The sequence below is a fragment of the Schistocerca piceifrons genome, chromosome 3 (assembly GCF_021461385.2).
Source record: "Schistocerca piceifrons isolate TAMUIC-IGC-003096 chromosome 3, iqSchPice1.1, whole genome shotgun sequence".
NCBI lineage: Eukaryota > Metazoa > Arthropoda > Insecta > Orthoptera > Acrididae > Schistocerca > Schistocerca piceifrons.
Window position 1 is genome coordinate 257,830,415 of NC_060140.1, and position 23,409 is coordinate 257,853,823.

Here is a 23,409-nt window from a genome sequence, read left to right on the forward strand (position 1 = left end):
TTACGGTCAAATAAGGCAGAAGGGATAGACAACATTCCATCAGAATTTCTAAAATCATTGGGGGAAGTGGCAACAAATCGACTATTCACGTTGGTGTGTAGAGTATAAGAGTCTGGCGATATACCATCTGACTTTCGGAAAAGCATCATCCACACAATTCCGAAGATGGCAAGAGCTGACAAGTGCGAGAATTATCGCACAATCAGCTTAACAGCTCATGCATCGAAGCTGCTTACAAGAATAATATACAGAAGAATGGAAAAGAAAATTGAGAATGCGCTAGGTGACGATCAGTTTGGCTTTAGGAAAAGTAAAGGGACGAGAGAGGCAATTCTGACATTACGGCTAATAATGGAAGCAAGGCTAAAGAAAAATCAAGACACTTTCATAGGATTTGTCGACCTGGAAAAAGCGTTTGACAATATAAAATGGTGCAAGCTGTTCGAAATTCTGAAAAAAGTAGGGGTAAGCTATAGGGAGAGATGGGTCATATACAATATGTACAACAACCAAGAGGGAATAATAAGAGTGGACGATCAAGAACGAAGTGCTTGTATTAAGAAGGGTGTAAGACAAGGCTGTAGCCTTTCGCCCCTACTCTTCAATCTGTACATCGAGGAAGCAATGATGGAAATAAAAGAAAGGTTCAGGAGTGGAATTAAAATACAAAGTGAAAGGATATCAATGATACGATTCGCTGATGACATTGCTATCCTGAGTGAAAGTGAAGAAGAATTAAATGATCTGCTGAACGGAATGGTCTAATGAGTACACAGTATGGTTTGAGAGTAAATCAGAGAAAGACGAAGGTAATGAGAAGTAATAGAAATGAGAACAGCGAGAAACTTAACATCAGGATTGATGGTCACGAAGTCAATGAAGTTAAGGAATTCTGCTACCTAGGCAGTAAAATAACCAATGACGGACGGAGCAAGGAGGACATCAAAAGCAGACTCGCTATGGCAAAAAAGGCATTTCTGGCCAAGAGAAGTCTACTAATATCAAATACCGGCCTTAATTTGAGGAAGAAATTTCTGAGGATGTGCGTCTGGAGTACAGCATTGTATGGTAGTGAAACATGGACTGTGGGAAAACCGGAACAGAAGAGAATCGAAGCATTTGAGATGTGGTGCTATAGACGAATGTTGAAAATTAGGTGGGCTGATAAGGTAAGGAATGAGGAGGTTCTACGCAGAATCGGAGAGGAAAGGAATATGTGGAAAACACTGATAAGGAGAAGGGACAGGATGATAGGTCATCTGCTAAGACATGAGGGAATGACTTCCATGGTACTACAGGGAGCTGTAGGGGGCAAAAACTGTAGAGGAAGACAGAGATTGGAATACATCAAGCAAATAATTGAGGACGTAGGTTGCAAGTGCTGCTCTGAGATGAGGAGGTTAGCACAGGAAAGGAATTCATGGCGGGCCACATCAAACCAGTCAGCAGACTGATGACAAAAAAAAAAAAATATTTTAACACATTAGGCCCATATAGATTTTATTTTAATACTGTTACTTACAACTTATGTTTTGTCAGTGAGGAAGTTCTTCAAAGTACTTTTGAGCAGATGGACTGCAAAACTGCTTCAGGTGCTGCAAGTCTTGGTACTTTCCAGGTTTTAGCTTAATAAGATCTGGAAATAAGCCAACTTTTGGGCTAAAACAAGGGAACCTGCTGGTGGTTTTTGTCATACAATAGTAACCTACCTACTTACATAGCGTATTATGAATTTAACTAATAACCTAACTAAATATCTGTTGTAGAAACGGCAAAAATATTTCCTGTACTGATAAGTTTTCATTACTTTCAAGGTTACACGATTGTTATGCGGCACTATTCTATAATTCATTATAGGTCTATAGATGATTGATATGTGAAAGCAAAGGTAAAGTGTTGAGTAATTTTCTCTTAGCTTCACCCAGAATTGGTGGTAAAGAGAAGGACATATTATCTCCAGGGTCTTCTGTCTTTGTTGAAAGCTTGGTAAGTTGGTGTTGTGTAAGGATCGGTGACATAAGAAGGTACCCAGCGTAAGATGATCTGTGTTCAACTAATCTACAATGGTCTTTTGAAAACTTTATTTCACGAATTGGTCGTGTAGTAAATGAACATTTCTTGTGATAGTGATTTTCCAAAATAGCAGTCCATTTTCTAGATAAGTTTTGGTCAGTTTCAATCACAGTGAAAGGCGAAGGCTTTACACTGGCATTCTTTATTGCATTTACCCAATGTTCTGGTATCTCTGCAGGAAATTTGCCGTTTATCAGGGCCATATCTCTATCGCATTCTAGGTAAGAGTGGCCACGAATAGGGAATATGATTGTTACGCAGTCAAGTTTTTTTAGGATTTGTACCACACAATGACAGAAGCGGAACATGGTGTAAGTCTTGTTCTGCCCGCTACAAGAATTGCAAAGTATGTACAAGTTTTTGACATTGGACTGTAACATGGTGAAGATATAATAGTGCAACATCGATACTACTTCGTCTGCACCCTTACCTCCTTCTGTTTCTGGGTAAGCAAAAAAAGTTGCATTTCCCATAGATAGGCTGTGGAAATTGAACAAATACCATGACAATTGACGTCGGTAGTAAACGTCATTTGTGGTCAAATTAGGTAAACATAAATTTTTTTGAAAATAAATGGTAAGTGCCTCAGTATCCTCCCTTTACCTTGAAATTTTCCTGTAGTTTCTCTTTGTGTCATAAAACATGTTAGCTTTCCTCAAGTGTAGTTCATTCTCACATTGTTTTGTCTTAATACTACTTAAAATATTTGCTTTTTCCTTATCATCATTAATATGTTCCAGCTGGAGGTTTAGAGCTTTCATTTCTGCTTGGTACCTGTCACATGCACTGCAGGTGTCGCTTCTGGGATACCCGAAAGCTATGTTAAACTTAGATACAAATATCTGTCTATAATATTCATAGGACACAATCTTATCACTAGGTCTACCTGTCTTGTACAATGTGTACAAAATTTAAAATGTCTATCAAGTATTTTTTTTTAGTTTTATCAAAACTATAATGGCTTGTACGGCCATTAAACGATGCAATGTGCTCAATGACACTTTTCTTCAGTTAAAACTTCCAGGCTGAGAGGCCGTGGTTGATGTATAAAATTTCCACCTGACGTTTCGTCTCCATCTGCGGGAGACATCTTATGAGGTCGTCCGGCTACTGCCACTGATGCTCCAGGTACTCTCGCATTTATAGAGCGCATAGAGGGCACCACCATTCGTCACGTGATGCCGACGGTATGCCTATCTTTGGAAGGCGTCATCATTCTCGATTAAGAGTAATCGATTGTCAATCTCCTGGCGCAACGTCGACATCCATATTTTGTCCAACTTTAAAACTTCCTCTTTCCTATTGAAATTGTTATGGTGTTTGTGAATTTCTATTGCTCGTCTATACATGTGCGCATGGTAATGGGATGTTCGTGCTAGAACGCTTGTCTCATTAAATTTAATTTCATGATTCCCATCTCGAAAAACATGCTCAGCTACGGCCAATTTTTCAATGTGTCCTAAGCGACAGTTACTTTTATGTTTGGCTATGTGGATGTTTACACTTCTTTTCGTTGTTCCAATATATACTTGTCCACAACTGCATGGAATTTTGTATACCCCAGGTGTTGCTAGGGGATGTCGGGCGTCTTCTGCAGTTCTTAAATATTCCTTAATCTTCTTGGTGGGTCTGAAGATTGTTTCGATCCCATACTTGGTCAGAACTTTCCCGATACCAGTTTCTTTCAGACTCGTTTGAATAGTTTGAACCCTTCTCCCAGTAACACCAAAAATAGACAAAAATGCTTTATAACACACAGGGGTGTCAATAAAATTATCACTGTCCTTTATTCTTACTGTGTAGGTGTAGCTCTTATCATTAAAATGTGATTCATTTTCAGGCTTCCTTGGTCTGCGAATTTTGATGTCATAAACATTGATAAGCCCAGCCAAGTATGTGGACTGAGCATCATGAGATTCATAACTATTAAAATGAGAAATTAATCTTTTTCTTTCACTTTCACGAACTCTATCAAAACACTGTAGTCTTCTGCATCTGCAATCGGGCCCAGTTTCGTGAGTACACACTTAAGTTTTTTCATCACATCTCTTACCTTTCCATGGGATTTTCTCTTCTTTGTGCTAGGTTTACTGACGTTTACACAATCTTCATCCACACTTGACTCACTTAATTCACTCATTTTCACAGAAACTACTACCAAGAAGACAAGCTATAAACTTTGGCAACTTTCTGATCACAAACACAAAGTAAACAAAAGAATGAAGACAGCACGTTGAACTCCTGATCAAACAGGTTTTGCAAACCTTATGAAATGACTCTCATCATATGTGCCGTGAACATAGATGACATTCATCAGTTTTACTGTGCACAACAAAAATAAAATGGCAAATAACTTAGTAACTGCCAGCATTCTTGCCGTGTACAACCCCTACAAGTTTGGCCATATTTGAGCAACAAATTACTGTCCTAACCTGAAAATGGGAAAAAAATTGACCATCATCATTTTTGCCTTGTGCTCTTCATTTTTAAAGCTTCTTTGTAAACTGCTGGTTATTTCTTCTTGTCAGATATTTTCTGTAGAAGTCCTCCAAATCAACCTGAATCACACTGCATTTCACAGCATTCTATTTGTAAATCTCCTGGTACTGGCACATGTCTACGAAGAATGGCATAACAAATACAGAGAAAAAACATACAATGTTTCTTAATGTCTTGAAATCAGATTCTGAATTCATATTTCAAGTCAGATATTAAAGAAGTGTATTGAATCGCTGAAGCCTTTGTGATGTCTGATTGCTTCCACAGTTTAGGAAAATGTGCGAAGTTTTTTGTTCATAACTGTTGTTTCCAAAGTGCAGGTTTCATTTTAAATGCGGAAATAAGAATATGTAAGACATTAATCAGCTGAGATTTTCCTTGGAGTCTATTATTAACTTCATTAAGTTGCTACTTGCGTCTACCAAGAAAGCAAAGTCAGAAAGTCATTCTTTATTTTCAAACTGTGGCAGTCTCTTTGACTTGGTTTCAGAGAATGATTGTATTTCTTGCTTAAAATCAAACATTCTTTTCAATATTTTCGCACAGGCTACCAACCTTACTTTTGTATAATACAAAATGTTATCATGCTCTGAATCCAAAGACTTCGAAATTCTTGGAACTGATGGCGATTCAATCCATTCAACTTAATAAAGTTCATTGTTTTAACAACTACCATCATGACGCGGTTGATTTTGAGGGACTGGACACATAAATTCTCTTGATGGATAATCCAATGAAAGTTTAACATTGAGGTATTGCCAACTTTGTGGGCCTCGTTTTCGATCAACTAATCTAAACCTGCTTGTTTCCCAGGTACTGCTGAAGCACCACCCGTTGTTAGCCCCAATAGGTTGTTAAGTTTTAAGAAAATGCAACTTAATGTCGATAAAATTGCTTTCAACAACTCTAGTGAATTTGTGTTATTCATAAGTGCATACAATGCCCCTAAATCTTCTGTGTTATTAAAATGGGCATCAACAATTTTGACATAAACCGCCACTTGGGCAGCATCCGCCATATCTGTGCATTCGGCCAAAGCTAATATGAACTCAGCTGCATGATTTTTTAAAGTATCTTCAGTTCGTCTTCCAATGTCGACCACATGTAGTTTGATGAGATAGGCTTATTCTTCTGGACACACAATTTCAATGACAGTCTCTAAGTATTCATTATGCATTTCACCATCTGAATATGGCTTCGATTTTTTTTTTGCCAGTATCAGAGCATAACTCACTTTCAAATAGCATTTTGACTCTGAATTCGGCCGTGCAAATATCTGCCATTGAGCGGAAAGTTTCCTTTCTAAATCGTTTACCTGGGCTTGTTGAAATTATCCCTTGTAGTTATTAAACATGACTGCATGTTTAGTCTCGTAATCCCATTTGATGTTATATTAGACATGTGGGTTTTGTTTTATAGTCATCAAAAAAATAGTTTATGTCCACTCATCTTGAAAAGTTCTCAACTCCTCTGTAACTTTCCTCTTCTTAGTTCCTATTTGTATACTAGTTGACCCTAAACCAAGTTTACAACTTGAAGTGAAACAGACATTTTTTGCCGTTAATTGGAAATTGAAAAAAGATCACATGGCAATCGGCGTTAGTTCACAATCAAGTATCAGTTTACCTAAAGTAGTTTGATGCAACTCTCAAAGGTTCCCTACAAAATCTACTTTAAATTTTCCTGAAGCTGTTTGAAACTGTAAATCAAATTGACTTTTGATGGATTGTCTGGCTCTGTGGTAGAATGCCAAACTGTCACATGGGTGGCCTTCAATTCCCAGATGTGATAAATTTTTAAACGAACGTTCATGTTCCATGGGCATTTCCATGAAGCATAGAGTTCATGAAGATGGAAAAGAATTAATTTGATATTGTTTTCCATCTTTTATGATTAACTTTGTATATAAAGGATCAGTGATCAGGGATTTATATCTGGGATGAAAATTGGATTTTTTTGTTATTAAAAACAAGATGTGCATTTTTCATGAAATGACAGTTGAGTATGTACTAATTAGCATACATTTATAAGACGTAGGTACTGGAACTAAATGGGAAAAAAAATAAAGAAGTAATGTCCAAGACTACACTTGAACCAGCAATCCAACAATTATCAGTCTCAAGCACTGTTTTTTTTTATCTTTATGTATTTCGTGCTTCAGAGAAATGCTGGTAGAGCATGTGACTGTGTTTGAAAATATATATCAACTATGCACCTACGTTTTAAAATACATCCCACCTGAGAATCGAACCCCTGCCCTCCACATTGAAGATTAGCATGATACCACAGAGCTATACTGCTTGGCAAGTTGGATGTCTTTCATTTGAGTATTAAATGCTCATGCAAAACTTTGTAGTCTGTTCTCTCGAGAATTCCTGAGAGTACTATTACACTGCTTTAGGAAAATGACAGTTTAGTTCTGAATGTCATCTACCACAAATATAAAAATGTACATATGCTTCGCTTAACCTAGCAGCCTCACTTTAAAAGTTTGACCCCCATTTCGACTTCTTTTCATGTGATTGTTTCTAAAAATTGGTCTACATTTCAAGTCGATAACATTACTTGTTGCTGTAAATAAGAGATAAAAACAGGTGGATGAAATTGCACTAGGAGGATCCCTTTTTTATCTTTGTAATGCGGAATCCTTAAAACATCATCAGTAAAAACACATTACTACACTCAAGTATTTATATATTTTGTACTACTAAAATTCAAAGAAGGTACTGAGGCAGAAATTATTGCCAATGTCGATTGGTGTACCTATTCACCATAACTGGATACATAAAATAAATGAAAGCCTACTAAAATTAAAGACAAGCATCGCAAATTAACTGCAAAATGATAAAAGCTGGCTTTACTTAACTGAAGTGATGACAGGTCTATTGCGATCGAATGTGCACCATGTATGCATATTGAGGGCTATAACTGTATGGCTGATAGTGTTGTGAATTTGCAGTAAAATTAAGTATGGAATGTATTGGCTGTGTATGGCATTTGTCTCACTTGTGAAGTGCAACAAACGAAATCGGTATCGCCATCCATACTACAGCTGATTGTTGACTGCATGTCGCCAAGGCAAACTATATTTTCTTCAAGGTGGCACGTGGGCATTCTGAAATAAATCCAACATAGTGACTATTTTCAAATAGAAATATAGACGAAAATCTAATGTTAGTTCAATCAATGAACTGAGATATTCCTGTTGCAATTGATATGGTACAAAAGACTCTTGATGGAATGTTTTTTTTTGAGATGGGGGGGGGGGTATGTGAAATAAAAGTTAAATTTTTCTTTCATATGAAACAGCTCCACAGGCTAAAAATTACTGCCTCTGGTATAAATGATTTGCACTACACATTTTCAAAGAAAAGTATTCGGTACCAGTCTCAACAAAAGTTTCAGATCAGTACTTTTAAGTGTAAGGGAACAAACAGAAAGTCATGCATTAGTGCAGCCAGAAAAAAGTACACCGTGTTTGATGGAAAATCATAAACAAATACCAACACATACAGACATAAAAGACGAAGTAATAAACATTAAATATTAAAGCCAACAGATAAAAGACATAAAACGTTTTATAATACTCTCAATCAGTATTTTATCTCCCCTCCGACACCATAATTCCAACACACATCCATGTGGTGGAACAACATATCTTTGAAGTTACTGTCAGTGTCGAGTTATCTTGGTTCGCTTATGAATCTGTATCTGTGTTTCCAGAAAGAAAGTGATTCTGTACACTTCAGTTCTGTGTATAACCTTACACAAATGCAATATGTGTCATGTGGTTTGTAATGTTACTACACAGCTGCTTAATTCAGATGAATTTCAGTTAGAATTTCATCAGTGTATACTCTAGGAGGCAGTAGCATGTCTAGGGAAAAATTTTAACAAATGTAGCAGATTTTGCAGAAATCTAAGTTCAAACATCCACAATCTGTACACCTGATAACACAGAATTTGAAAACTAAATGAGTTTAGTAGGACGTCTTCACAGCATTGCTACATCTTATGACTCTGGCTTGTGTAAATGGAGAAGTAGCTTCTGCAAAGATATATTTGGCATTGATGTTGATGGGGCAGCAGTGCCTCGTCTGTTGATATTTGGAATCTAACCTAGTTTCTTTGTGCTATTCGTGTTGTAATAATGGAATGAGTGTTTTGCTTCTTCTTAGTCTTTATTTTATCAGTTTGCTTTGTCTTAAATCGACATTGCTAATGTTCCATAACGACTTAGGTAGTTCTTCCACAAGAAATGGCAAATATCTGAGAGTGAAAAATGGTTTAGGTTTCCCAGTATTTTGACAGTGAAAAAGCCACTTGATAAGCTGTGGAGCCTAAGAGGGGTGATCTGACGCTTCTCCAGACGTCCAGGGATTGTTGTAAGCTGACACCATGAAAAGAATAAAATGGCATTATGGTTGAGCCAATGGAGAGTGAATGACGATCGAATTTTAACGTCCTATCGTTGTTCAAGTGCATCTGAATGAAAAGAAACATAACGAATACTAAACATTAGAAATTTGCACAGTTCACAACAACCACTCGACATCTGGAGAAGCGTCAGTTTGACACTCTTGGAGCCCACAGGATATCAATTAGACGCGGTGTGTGGTGTGAGATGGGACATCTACTGACAAAAGTCGACGTTTTTAACGTAAGTCAGGAAAAGACCACCTATAAAAAATTTATCGGTCTCGGCGAGGACTATAGTCTAATGTATTTTTTATTCTGTTTTATTTTATGAATGCTGCAAATGTAGTTTTGTCACGTCATTAGCTAAGTTTGACAAACTGATGATGAGAGCATCTTCCCTCCAAAACAGGTTTCCTTTTCGCAAAAGAAGAAGCTCTAACAATTTGTCTATTTTATTTGGACTGTTGAGCTCCGTGGCCGTGCAGAATGATATTTCACTATAAAAATATTTATTTTTTATAGTGAAATAGAAGAAGCTCTCACCCTCAGTTATTTTTCTTACTTTCTGGTATTCGTGACATTTCTTTCCATTCGGACGCATTTCGACGTCGATTGAACGTTAAATCTTCACACATTCTCTATAGTCCTCGTATTTATCAGAACAGGCTGTGATGTCTAGATGTTATAAACCATCTCGCCAAAGACCTTCCCCGGGGTACCGACCATGATACTGGCACGACAGTTGGTATGGGCTTCAATCATTCCTACGTTGGCAGCCTGTAAACGATATTCATTTGTTGTTAATGGAGCTATCTGTTTTTGTTTATAATTGCAACAGCTGATTCAATATTATGTTGTGATTGAACACAGCAAAAGAAACGGAGTACAACAAAAATTTTGCGAAATTAAATCCATTTCATTTGATAATGTAAGCTGTGCTGCTTTCCAAACGAAAGCGACACACAAATAAGAAATCCGTATGATCTAAGAGTAAGATAAATTTATTTTTCCATCTCTATGATTGTGTACTTGTTCTCTGTACATCTAATAAGGGTGTATTTGTTCTGTTGGCTGTCAGCGCTTTTTAATTTGTCACATATAATTTGCTATTATATTTCAGTGGAAAACTATACCAAGGGTAAAAATGTTGAAGAACCTCTGGAAAAGGAAAAGATTCCGATCCCCAACTTGCCAGAAAAGTTCATATGGATGCAGGTATGTATACGAATTTTCGTTGTTGTTTGATAGATTTCGTGTTGTAAATTTCGATGAACTATTACCTCTTTCATGTCTTTCACTGTTACTCATAAACAAGCAGTCATAAGTTTAGATCGGGATATTTAGATTAGTAGCTTCTCTGGAGTAAAGGCCTCAGTGTGTTCTGGTGGTGGTCTGTAAATGTTATTTGACCTTTCATTTGTTGTAATTGTTCGATAGAGGATTCAGAATCAAAGAGCCGTGTTGTTATAACATGCCTCAGTTTATATTTTATGTGGCCAGGTAATCACTTAATGAAATGATCACTTAATTCCCAGCAAACTGGAGAAGGTTTTGCTTTTTTCACACTGTGTTTAGCTTGAATGAATTGATATCAAACTTCAATCTCCAAAATAAATTGGCAAAGAATGGTGTAAAGTAATGATGTAATGAAGTTTGATTGCAGTTTCATATGCTTTGGGTTCATAAATTATTCTGAAAGTAATTAAATTTATTTGCATCATTGTTTGAATTTGGCAATGAAGTATGTTATTTTCTTTTAGCCATAATCTCAAAAACCCCAATGAAATGATGTTAAACACGACACAGCATCTAGCTAGTAAAAAGTTCTACAGTGGAAAATCCAGTGTGGAATGTAACAGTATTATGAAAAGAATTGTTACTACTTACCATATAGCAGAGATGATGAGTTGCAGATAAGCACAACAAAAAGACTGCCAGAAAATGAGCTTTTGCCCAACAGTGCTGCCATCAGAGATAGAAAAAACACACACATACATGTAACTGCAGTCTCTGCCTACTGAGGCCAGCTGCTGTAGCTCACACACATGAGACAGTCCTTCTGTTATCCCTCCGTATGACTCACTATCTCTGCCATACAGTGAGTAGTAACTATCCTTTTCATAATATTGTTAGGAAGAAATTTTCTTTTTTTCTGTAAGAAACATATTTTAAACTCACAAGTATATAATAGTTAGTTGGAGGTCCAAGTTGAAATAACAATTGTGCTTGCAGGATCTCAGGTGGGCTGTAACCCATATTAGTTTCATGATAGGAGGAGGACGCTCTCTCTCTCTTTCTCTCATTCTTGGCCCTTATAATTCCTAGCCTTTAAGGAGGATCTGTCACTCTGCATTTTTCCTAGGTTTTTGTTCAATTTTCGGGTCGACAGAAGCGTCCGATCCAACGCGTCGGCTTTGACCCGTGATGTAAGGGTGTTGTCGTGTGTGACGTCATGACGGCGCGGAGTTTGGTTTGAGTGTGGCTGTCTCCAGTTCTGTTTTATCTTATTTTATTTACTTTTCTGATCTGTTCGTTCTATCTCGTGAGATTTTTTTTTATTTAAAAACACTTATTTTAATTGTCTGTTTCCTCGAATTTCTGTTTTAGTTTATTATATTTATCTTTCTGATCTGTTCGTTCTATCCCGTGAGATTTTTTTTTTTTTTAAAAGACAAAATGTACTAATCAGCTACTGAAGCATCTTTATCTTCTATGGGTTGCAGGGGTTACGACCCCTGGGGAAGTGGGTGGGTATTCATGCATGGCTGTCTTCACTTACACGTTGTAGCTACGCAAGGCGCCTAAATTTGTTTATATTTAGTTTTCCCCCCACCCAAAACACCCCATTTCCCGCGCTTGTTCCGTTAGTGTCATTAGGCTTCTTGTGGAAAGTGTGTGTGTTTGTTTTTGTTTCTGCCATATATGTGACATCATGGGTCAAAGCAGACGGGTGGGATCGGACGCTTCCATATTTCCCAATTTTCTCCTATAGTCTAGAGTTTCAGCATTTAGACTAAAATGTTTTAGTTCTTCTCTTTTATCTTGATTGGTTGATCTGCCTTGTATTATGCAACCTTTAACTTGCTTTCTTACTTTTTGTTAAACACCCAGCTCTAGCTTCCATAGAGCATTTCTTACAAAATAAAGTTAAAAACAATTGGAGAAACTGTCTGTCTGTTATTCACCAACGTACTTGCACCAAAACTTGGTATGAATGCCAATCCAGAAAATGTAACCTTGTTGATGATCTGTGTTAACAAAGCTCATCTACCTGTATAGAAATGGGCCAACAAAATCACAAGCACCTTCATTGCTCAAAAATGAGATTTTCATTCATGCATTATTTTATCAAATACAGAAATTCTGTTTTTCTCGTGAGCTAGGATTGTGTTGACACTATGTTGGACAAACCCTGTAGCTTGCTGTTTTAAGTAGTGTTTCCACTGGCAGAAAGGTATATTTGTCAACTTACATATTAAACTCAAAACTTTTTTCTACCGATGCATGAAAGACAATTATTTGCTCCATATTCTTATTATCTGTATCTGATGTGGCATGTTTGATGGTAGCAAATAAAATGCAGTAACTCCTCTTATCTGTACCTTGTTCTGAATTGTTATGAGATGTACATAGTTAGTAACATCAAGGCAAGTTTAAGGTTATGCATCACATTTTTGTGGAAATATTTTTTATTTCCATCTGAGAGTCATGTGTGAAGATAATGTTTAGTAAAATTTTATTTCATTAATTCAATCAATCATAGGTGCACTCAGATCTCTGAACCATTATGACAAACCTGAGCCAAGATACTGAAACTGTCTGTTGCAGTTGACTTCTATTAGTTTTACTCACATGGCAATGATAAATTACTGTAGAAAAGGGAGTGCCGGAGCAAATATGGAAGTGAGGTGAGAGGGGGTGGGGGCTGCAGCCTTGGATTGCCACACATGCTGTGGTCACTTTCTCAGACTTTGGTTTGGAATGTCCTTGGGAATAAGTCTGCAAAAATTGTTGCACAGTTTAGCACTTAAGATGGGTGTGTCTGCAGCATCTTCGCACAGCACTTGAACACAAACTCAAACAGAAACCTTGCAAAGTGGCGGTAGTGCATTGACTGACAAAGTTGGTTGCTGATTGGTAGTATCTGTGCTGCAGCTTGCTGTTACAGTCTGTACCTGATGGGAGGCTGATTCATAAATGCTTTTTTCTGATGAAGTGTGGCTGCATTTATCTGGATACATTAACATCCATAACATAGTTGAAAAAACTACAAATACTGTTTTTAATGACATCTTAAATTGGTTCTCCTCAAATGGTCTCTCGCTCAATGCAGATAAAACTCGTTATATGAGGTTCCATACATCACAAAATAATCCCGATGAAATTAACATAAAATGTAGAGATCAACCAGTACAGAAAGTTGAAGACACAAAATTCCTGGGTGCTTCCATAGACAGTAAATGTAATTGGTCAGTTCACATTCTTCATCTATGTAAAAAACTTAGCTCGGCAACATTTGCATTACGGGTAATTTCTTCAGTGGCTGAAGTTGACACTATTAAGGTTGCCTACTTTGGCTACTTCCACTCATTGATGTCATATGCTATCATATTCTGGGGGAACCAACCACTTGCAAAAAAAGTTTTCACCATCCAAAAAAAAAGCAATCAGAATAATGTGTGGGGTCCATCAAAGACACTCTTGCAGGCACTTGTTTCGGAAGATAGGTGTCCTAACAACTGCCTCACAGTATATTTTTTTCTTGCTCACCTTTGTGTGCAGAAATTATTCCATCTACCAAGACAACAGTAAATTCCATGGTTATAACACCAGAAACAAAAACAATCTACATTTAGAAATGAAACGTCTCACTCTGGTACAAAAAGGAGTTTACTACTCCAGCATTAAGCTGTTCAATGCTCTACCACTACATATCAAATGTGTTCATACAGAACTGCCAAAATTTAAACAAGTTCTCAAAGATTACCTGACAGAGAAATCTTATTATACTGTGGATGAATACCTGAAAGAAAATGTATACCATCACTAAACGTATTATGTCTAGAAGTAGTTCAATTTATTTTATTGTGCATTTGGGCATTAGCACACTTTTTGTAACAACAGATTGGCTGTACATGTTTTTACTCTTGTAGGCCTAATATCTGATTTAACTTTGTGCTCTTATCTTTAACCTTTATTTGAAACTCCTTTTTCTGTCAAATGGTAGTTATGTTGTCTAGCTGACATTGTATCTGTTACTGTATTTATAGTATGTCTCACTTAAACTATGTACAATTTGCCATTGAAATGCCCTTGTATTTATTCTAAGTTTAAATTGAAGCCTGTACAATTTGACACGTTCCATATCTTTGTGATTGACTCACTAACTGGATCTACGGAACAAGAAATAAATAAATAAAATAAATAAATAAATAAATAACAATCAACCAACATCGGAGATCGGAAGATTCGTGTCAGTTGCCTAAAAGCCTCCCTTTAATGTAGAAACAGGAGTGTAGCATGTAATTACTGGAACATAAATTATTGGGCTGTTCTTTCTCCTGCGGTCTTAAATTCTATGAGGTCTGTGTACAAAATGCAGCAACACTCTCTCTCTTTTTTTCCCCAAAGCACTAACTAGTAACGAAAAGTATTGTCAGTCTGCTTCTCCAGCAACAGAGGTTTTATTGAAAACAAATTATGTACAAATAAATTACAGTCTAACTCTTATTGAATTATACAGTAATAAATCTTCTTGACGTGGATATCTTAAACTACTCTGATGATTTACTGAATAACTGAGACATTATTATTGGAGAACACTGTAAGTTTATCCCACTGAAAAGCCCTCTAAAAGAAACTGCTCCCTCAGTGCTCTCATAACAGACACAAACTGCAGTCAAACAGAGAATGGAGACACACCACATTATGTAAACAGGCATGTCCATGTGCAAGACAAATGGCGACGTTCAGACATAACAAAGCCCAAATCAGTGTCCAGAAAATAGCCGAGTATCACAAAGTTGTTGCAGATAAGTCCACCAGAGAGCAGTTAGTACACACCAGGAGGCTGAGAACAGTGATACTGAGACTGTCCATGACAGTCCTTAAATCCGCCACTATTGTTTATCCATGTAACCTGGTGCCGACAGGTGTATCACTCCACGCCGCACCTAGCAATTATGTCAACTAATCCTTTGTTACATATGGTGGGATAAGATCCCTCTCTGCTGACTCAGCCCATACAGTCAGAACTATTGTGACGGTGGGCCAGAGTAGTGGCTAGCTGCTGATTCGTGAGTTGACTACGTGTCTGATTAGACCCAACACAGACTGCAGGTCGTCCTGTTCATCCTCCAGGTCTGGATCCATAGGGGTGATGGATGATGGCTGGAGAATCGGGAATGCCAGATGTCCACAGCTTGGGATGTCATCCTGGAAATGAACCCTACATTTCCTTTTTTGCAGTCTTTGGAGTGGATGAGGTGGCTCCATTGCTTCAAGGTGTGGCCACCAGGACCAGCCTGCTGGGCAGAGATGGAGCCACGTATTCAGCCAGCTGAATGTCTGAACGTGTGTGCCCAGATGCCACTTTAACACTTGTGCTACTACTATTTGAATTGATGGAGACTGCAATTAATCTAGGAAAGAACAGTGAAGATGTCCATGCAAAAGTTCCATTGGGCTGCAATAATTGTACAGTGTTGCCCAGTGTGAGAATAAAAAGGGATCAGTGCAGAATCGATAGGAGTGGATGTCAAGATTTTTCCACCTGCATCTCACAAAATGTTCTGCCATGTCACTAGATACCCAGTGAAAATTGGGTGTGGTAATATGCTTAATCCCTTTCCGGGTGCAAAACTCTTGAAAACTCACAAAAGTAAACTGGACCTTTATCGGTGACTAGTGTTCAGGAAGCTCTCTCTCAACAGAAAAAGTAATTGTGTTGTCCTTAGTTGTGGGGTCCTGCTCACGTGTCTCGTATGGGGGTGCCTAAAGGATGCCGTGTTCTTGGATTGCTATACAACAATTCAAGCAAATCACATTAATAGTTGTTATTACAAAAAAGTAGACTGACAGTACTTAATTTTGAATTTACAGGGGTGTCACAAGCGATGCGCAACATGCAGACAAGTAATGTTCTTCGCTATAGACAATGTCCAAATAAGCAAGTGATATGGATCACTACTAACTGCTATCGCAGCACTCTCTGCTAGACTGGGTCTAGTACTGTCTAATACTGTCCAATATTATGCAGCCGAGGCAGGCAGGAGCGGCACTTATATTCTCTTCGGCTAGAGGGCGCTCCTGTTGTGGTGCGGTCCTCGTTAGCGGGCTATTGGCTGATGTCATCTCACTACCTTCTTTCCTCTTGAGATCTTCTTCTTCGTGCTGGCGCTTGTCGATACGCCGGAAGATCAGTCATATTTTCTGTCATGTTCCATTGTATTTATATTACATATTGGCAATGAGAATACATATCTATTAAAATCAACCACAAGTCCCATGGTACTGACCTGCAAAATCCTCATGCACTTGATCCCAGAGCTGAGTAGATACAAGCCCGGCTGGTAATTTGAGCGGATGCCACTTCCTGTCACTGATAAGCCTGATATTTTTGAGCCACTTGCACAGTATTCTCTTCTACGCATGGTCAATATACATAACACTAGGCAAGGTTCTTCATTCTGGAAAGGCCCCAGTCTAATTGATGCAGGAGTTGCAATATACACGAGCATAGAACCTCGGGAGTTGCTACTTGTTACTGGTGGGTATTCTGAGTCAACAACAGGATGCCTTTGACAAGAATAAACGGCATGGCATCGTGGAGAGAAAAAAAAAGGAAAACAATGAAATTCCATGCCAGCTGTCGAAGGAAGAATATGCGGCCAGCAGGACTGTACAAACTGTCAAACCTGACTCAAGATTGGATGCTTATATATGACTGCTGCAACATTTCTGGAAGTGATGGTAATTTGATAAGAAAAGATGACTGTCTTGTAAGCTCTATGTCTGTGCAGGTAACTTTGGCTTGAGTTCAAATATCGACAACAATAGCTTACAATGAGTGACTAGGTAAAATTAGTTGCCATACAGGAAAATGCAAAACTTTTGGTTAGAAAATACAATTGCCAATGCTTCCTTGCCTACCTTTGAATAGTTTTCTTATGCCATGGTCAGTAGCTTAAGATAGGAATGCAATTGGCCTTTCAGAACCATCTGGGTATATACATGATAGAACAATAGTGATGTATGGTGACTTGTCTGTGCCCAACATAGATAGGAAATGATGCTGATACAGGGTTAGCAGTTTGGAGATTACTTCAGTTTAAGAAATGGTTTGGCTTTCTGTGGTTCACTGGAAAGGAATCCTTTTTCTTCACAGTTGATTCAATAGATGGGCTTTCTTTACAGTCTGGAAGTAAATCAGGCATAATACATAATTTTCATGTTGGCATATAGAAAACATTTGCCCCATTCTGTGACATATGAGGCCTTACTGGCCGAGGGTACATTCTGTATACTAAATAGAAGGCTGAAAGAAGGAGCACTTGGACAAATTACACGTTACTGTAATTCGAAAACAAAGGAAGTAGGTTACAGTACGCTTGTTCGCCCACTGCTTGAATACTGCTCAGCAGTGTGGGATCCGTACCAGATAGAGTTGATAGAAGAGATAGAGAAGATCCAACGGAGAGCAGCGCGCTTCATTACAGGATCATTTAGTAACCGCGAAAGCGTTACGGAGATGATAGATAAACTCCAGTGGGAGACTCTGCAGGAGAGACGCTCAGTAGCTCGGTACGGGCTTTTGTTGATGTTTCGAGAACATACCTTCACCGAAGAGTCAAGCAGTATATTGCTCCCTCCTACTTATATGTCGTGAAGAGACCATGAGGATAAAGTCAGAGAGATTAGAGCCCACACAGAAGCATACCGACAATCCTTCTTTCCATGAACAATACGAGACTGGAATAGAAGGGAGAACTGATAGAGGTACTCAAGGTACCCTCCGCCACACACCGTCAGTTGGCTTGCGGGGTATGGATGTAGATGTTAACCAGTTTTTCAAAACAACTGAAAATATTTCCTGTAGATTCAGCATATTCTCTTCCTGAGTTCTTCCTCTCACAACTAAATCATCCAGATAATTGATCCATTGTAGAATGTTGGCAATAGTTTTGCTAAGTTTTGCTCTGGTTGAGGCACAGTGAGAACACAGCCCAGGTAAACAGTGTATAACAGTTTTATTGAAAAGTACATAAATCAAAATACAGTAGAGTCCCGTTAATCTGAACGAATTGGGACCGGGCCTTGTTAAGATTACCGATTTGTTGGGATTAGCCGGAATTATGGTGAGAATTTCTAGAATGAAGTATACCAAGCAGATAAGTAGGTACACCATGGTAACAAATGGGAACAAGTGTGGGAACAATGGCTCATTCTCACTCCCTGCCCTTGTTGTTGTGCATTGTTGAGATCTTTGTAGTGTCTGAGATCAGTGCACTGCCAGCTGGCGCACAAAGGGCTTGGTTATGTTAGTTATCGATCACTGGCATGCGTAACAGTTGTATTGTATTTGTTCAGGTGTAGTGGTGTACGTATTTTCCTCATGAGTGAACGGAAAAATACCGAATGCTTTGAACCAGATAGACAATGGTGAGAATGTATCTAAACTGGCAGCGGAACTGGGTGTTGGTAAAGCAACCATTTGTGATTGGAAGAAGAACTGAGTGAAGCTTGTGAACAGTCTTTGCAACGTCTTCGGAAAAAACACTTGAAATTCGGCAGAGTCTGAAACGGTCCCAGTACGATAAAGTGGATGAAGCTCTTTTCCTTTGGTTTATGCAGGAAAGAGAAAGGGGAACTCCTTTGAGTGGAGCACTGGTTCAGGAGAAGGCTGTTTACCTGAACAAATTAATGATTGGTGATGAGTCTCTTAGTGCGAGTACAGGTTGGTTGGACAGATTCAAAAATGTCATAGAATCCATCAGCTAACGATTACTGGAAAGAAGTTTTTTTTCTGACTGATGCAGTGAGGGAATATTTGGATGAGTTTGAAAAAATTAGTGAGGGAAAGTATTCTCCCCTTAATTTTAGGGCATTGCCAACAAAAAGCCTGGCATCAAAAGCAGAAGACCATGCTCCTGGTTTTAAAATGTGCAAAGATGATGTGACTTTATTAGCATGCAGCAACGCTGCTGGTAATCACAAGCTACCTTTAATGCTGATCGGCAAATCTGCTGGGTCCAGAGCTTTTAAAAGCTGCAACATGAAGTCCCTTCCCATATATTATCGAGACCAGAAAAAAGCATGGATGGATGGTAAGCTGTTCAAAGAATGGTTTCACGGCCAGTTTGTTCCCTCTGTTTCACTGTTTTCTAAGGAAAATCATTTGTCTCCCGGTGCAACCCTTTTGATTGATAACACGCCATCTCACCCCAGCACTGAGGAATTATGTGATGGAGAAATTGTGGCAAAGTTTTTGCCGCCTAATGTTACACGACTTCTACAGCTAATGTACCAGGGCATATGCAAACATTAAAACTGATTTACAGAAAAAAATTTTAAGAATGCTTATCCAAGATGATAGCATTCCTTCAGTGGACAAAATAAAAAAGACCAATGTGAAGGATGTTGTTTATTGGGCCACTGATGCATGGCAGAATATTTCAGAAAATACTCTGAAAAAATCGTGGAGAAAACTGTGGACAACTCTTGAATTTCAGGACAACCTAGTTGAAAATGAAGAGGAAAATCTACTACAAATGATACAGACAAACCGTGGATATAAAGAAGCTAGTGAAGGAATTGTAGATGAGTGGATGGCAATGGATGGGGCATGTGTGGATAACTTTACTGACACTGATTTAGTTGCTGCCGTGACTCGAGACCAGGAAGAAGTGGACTACTGTGACAGAAGTGACAATGAGCCTGAAGGCAACAAAGGAGAGCTGGCACTACGTTATTTGGAGCAACAGCCCACTGCTACACCTGCTGATTTGATGTTTATGAGACGATGGTGCAACTATGCATCATATAACAGACTGTCTTCACCAAAAAGCAATGACTGAGTTTTTGTCATCTAAAAAGTAGGGATAAAATGTCCGCTGTATTTTAGTAAGTTTGACAGCTTTTCTTTCATTGTTATGCATTGCTTAAACCTAATGCTTTCTTGCCAATTTTTCACATACATGTTTTCTGCACTGTGTAAATTGAAATAGTGTGTATATACAGCAGTTTACTGTACTGTTTTCTATACTTACACTAACATTTTTCTCATTTGGGTTAACCGAACGTTTGTATTACCGGGGCTCGGATTAGCGGGACTATGCTGTTCTCCCTTGGGTAGCCCACTGCTCATTTGTGGGTACATGTGTGGCACGCATTGGTCCCCGTGGTATTGTGGCCTATCTTCTCTCATGCGATACATTCCTTTCCACATATCCACTCCACATCCTGGCTCCTCTCTCTCCTGCCCCCCCCCCCCCCCCCTTCTCCCTTGGGTTTTGTGTTTTTCTTTATGATCCAGCTATTCCCTCAGTTCTGCTATTCTTTTATAGTCTTGTGTTTCCACAGTCCCTTATTTTTCTGATCCCCCTTGGGGTTTGACTTCCCATTTCTAAATGGTTTCTGTAGTGTAAGCCATTAGCATCTCTGGTATGGGTTCCTTCCCCCCTTGTTTCCTGATGTAACCAACCTACCACCCGCCCCAGCATGGTAAGCAGTCTGCGTGGTGGGACTGTTATATACCCATTTGGCTGAGCCCCCTGGCAACACAGGGATCACATTTGTGGTATGTGTGCTGTCACCTCCTTGTGTATGCCTCTGAATCATTGCTCATGGTTTTGTGACATCAGAACTCCTGGCAACGTCTGCTGTGCCAGGTGGCACTTGGCTGCATCTGGATGGCGCCCTTGGGCTGTGCCCCTGACGAGGCCGGGACTGTTGAAGATCTGCTGGTAGGACTTGATCTCTGACTCCTCATCACTGGAGTCTCCACACACTTTAATGTGGCACATCGCATTTTCTCAGCCATTGATCTTCCCATCTGTAGCCATAGACTCCTCCCCATTGTTCAGTGGGGAGTTCACAATGGTGTGAGTGACAGTGATCGTTTATCGATCATCTTATTTTTTCTTCAGCATCACTCACCTGGATGCCCTCCAAGGTGGGCTTTTACTAATGCAAATTGGGATGCTTTTTCCTTGGCTGCCATCCCAACCACTCCACCACACGACAGCATTGATAAGTCCGTATGGAGTTTGACCAATGCCATTCTTCTGGCAGCTGCTTCAGTGATCCCCTCTTCCACAAGTTGCAAGTTCTCGTGGATGAGGCCCCCCACCCAAGGGGGGGACAAAAAAAAGTTGCTGTGGCTGTTAAGACTGCTGTCGTGCCCTCCAACACTACAAACGGCATCCACCTCTTGGTCTTTAAACGGCTTTGTGTCCGCACCCATTGTCCTCTTAAACACCAGAAACATATTTGTTGGGAACAATATGTCACTGCCGTTGGATTGCACACTCCCTCTTTGCAGTTATCAGCAAAGATCAGGTGCATTTTTGGCCACCATCCTTCTACAGATGTCCTGGGAACTTCCCTGAATGGTATTATTCTCACCAACTCAGACTCTGTTGCTGATCATTTTGCCTGGCATTTCATTGAGGCTTCAGCATCAGTCCACTATCTGCCCACGTTCCATCTTCTCAGACACTGTCTGGAACAACTCCCTTTATCTTGCATTCCCCACCATTTGGAGCCTTACAATGTCCCATTTAGTGAATGAGAACCCGCCAGAACTCTTACGGCTTTTTGATCGGACCAGGTGCACAAGTGAATACTTCAACACTTATCGGTGGCTAGCAAACATTATATATTTGCCCTTTTTAACTGTCTCTATAGGGGAGGATTCTCTCCCCAGTTGTGGGAAAGTTTCATTATTCCAGTTTTGAAGTGGGGTAAACCACCTCTTCAGATGGACAGCTATCATCCGATCAGCTTAACAAGTGTGATCTGCAAGTTACTTAAGCCTAGGAACATTATAACATATACAAATACAATAAATAAAGTAATGAATATGACAAATATTATTATATTTTTGTCATGAAACTAACACTTTCATATACATCAGACTTACATTAAGAAATCATAGAAGAATTTACAATACCAAACTACAGATAAGAATACAGAAAATCGAAGTCAGAAATTACAGTTGAGTTTTTCCTTCCTACTCACTTTCACTTTCAGTTTCACAACCTTTGTGTATGATTGTTTTTGCAAAGAGAGTGGAAAACACATACTTGGAACACTTGCAACAAACTATAGACACTTTTCTCATCCTGTCTTTTTCCTTCTTAGAGTTTTTACTCTTCAAACAGGTGTGACATCTTCCTCTTGAATAAAATTCAACAGATTGAACAGTTGCAGTTATGATGGGTAGCATTTTCCCTAGAACACTTTCCATTGCAGAGATCATAGGCTTTTGTAAGTCCGTGATATTCTTTGCTCTCTCTTCCACAGCTGGCCTAACCATCTGTTGACCTAATTCTAGCAGATACAGCCTTCTTACATTATGCTTCCTCTTATTCCAGTTTAGGTTGTTTATCATGAAAATTGTTCCAGCACTGAGACAGGCAATATCTATCAAGGTGAAAAAGAGAGATAGTGGCCACCTTCTTGTCCTTCGTTTTACTGAATGACACGTCATTTGATCAATGCTGTCTATGCCCCTTTGGTTTCATTGTAGTAGAGATTGATGTTTGTCGTATCATTGTGTTGTGTGGAAAGAAGTAGGCAGTTTGGAGATGTATGAAACCAAGGCAACTGGTGCATTGCCTATTTTCGAATCTGTGAATAAGAGTTTAGAGGAATATAGCTGTTGACCCTGCGTCTCCTTTAGCTGTTCTGGTGTGTGTTTTCTGTTACTCTTCAATGTTCTCACCAAAGTTAACTTGTCATCATTGTAAAGTTCCTCGGGTAGGTCTATGGATGTGTAGTAACGATCTGTTGTTATATTTCTTCCACTTCCTGCCAGTATATTCACTAGGCGTCTAACAACTGTCTTTGCACTCCGTTGCTCGGCAGGTCGTTCATCCTTCCCTGCATAGACCTCCATTTTTAGAACATACCGGGTGTGTGCATCTGATAACATCCTAACCAATATGCCATACTTCCCAGGCTTGTCTTTCATAAAGACCTAAAAGAGAAATCTTCCTCAAAATAGGGAGCGCATTTCATTGATCATTAGATCTGCACATGGTATGTAGTACCTTACAAACATTTCATCAATTCTGTCGAAAACTCACGAAGGGAGCAAAACTTATCCTGCTTTTGTATTTCGGTTCTTGTTTCTTTATCGTCAAATCTAGTCAGGCACAGAAGTTCTCCACATCGAATACGACTCATTGCAGTTAT

The 23,409-nt window shown here is 39.0% G+C and overlaps 1 protein-coding gene across 1 annotated transcript in view; it reads left to right on the forward strand.

Annotated features, from left to right (window-relative positions):
* Nucleotides 1-9,777: 9,777 nt before the first annotated feature.
* Nucleotides 9,778-23,409, forward strand: part of LOC124789504 (ribonuclease P protein subunit p25-like protein) — a 59,672-nt gene continuing 46,040 nt past the window's right edge. The window contains exons 1-2 of the mRNA XM_047256889.1: nt 9,778-9,981; nt 10,112-10,206. Of these exons, the coding sequence (XP_047112845.1) occupies nt 9,981; nt 10,112-10,206 (96 nt within the window). The 5' untranslated portion in view covers nt 9,778-9,980. The remainder of the gene's footprint in view (nt 9,982-10,111; nt 10,207-23,409) is intronic.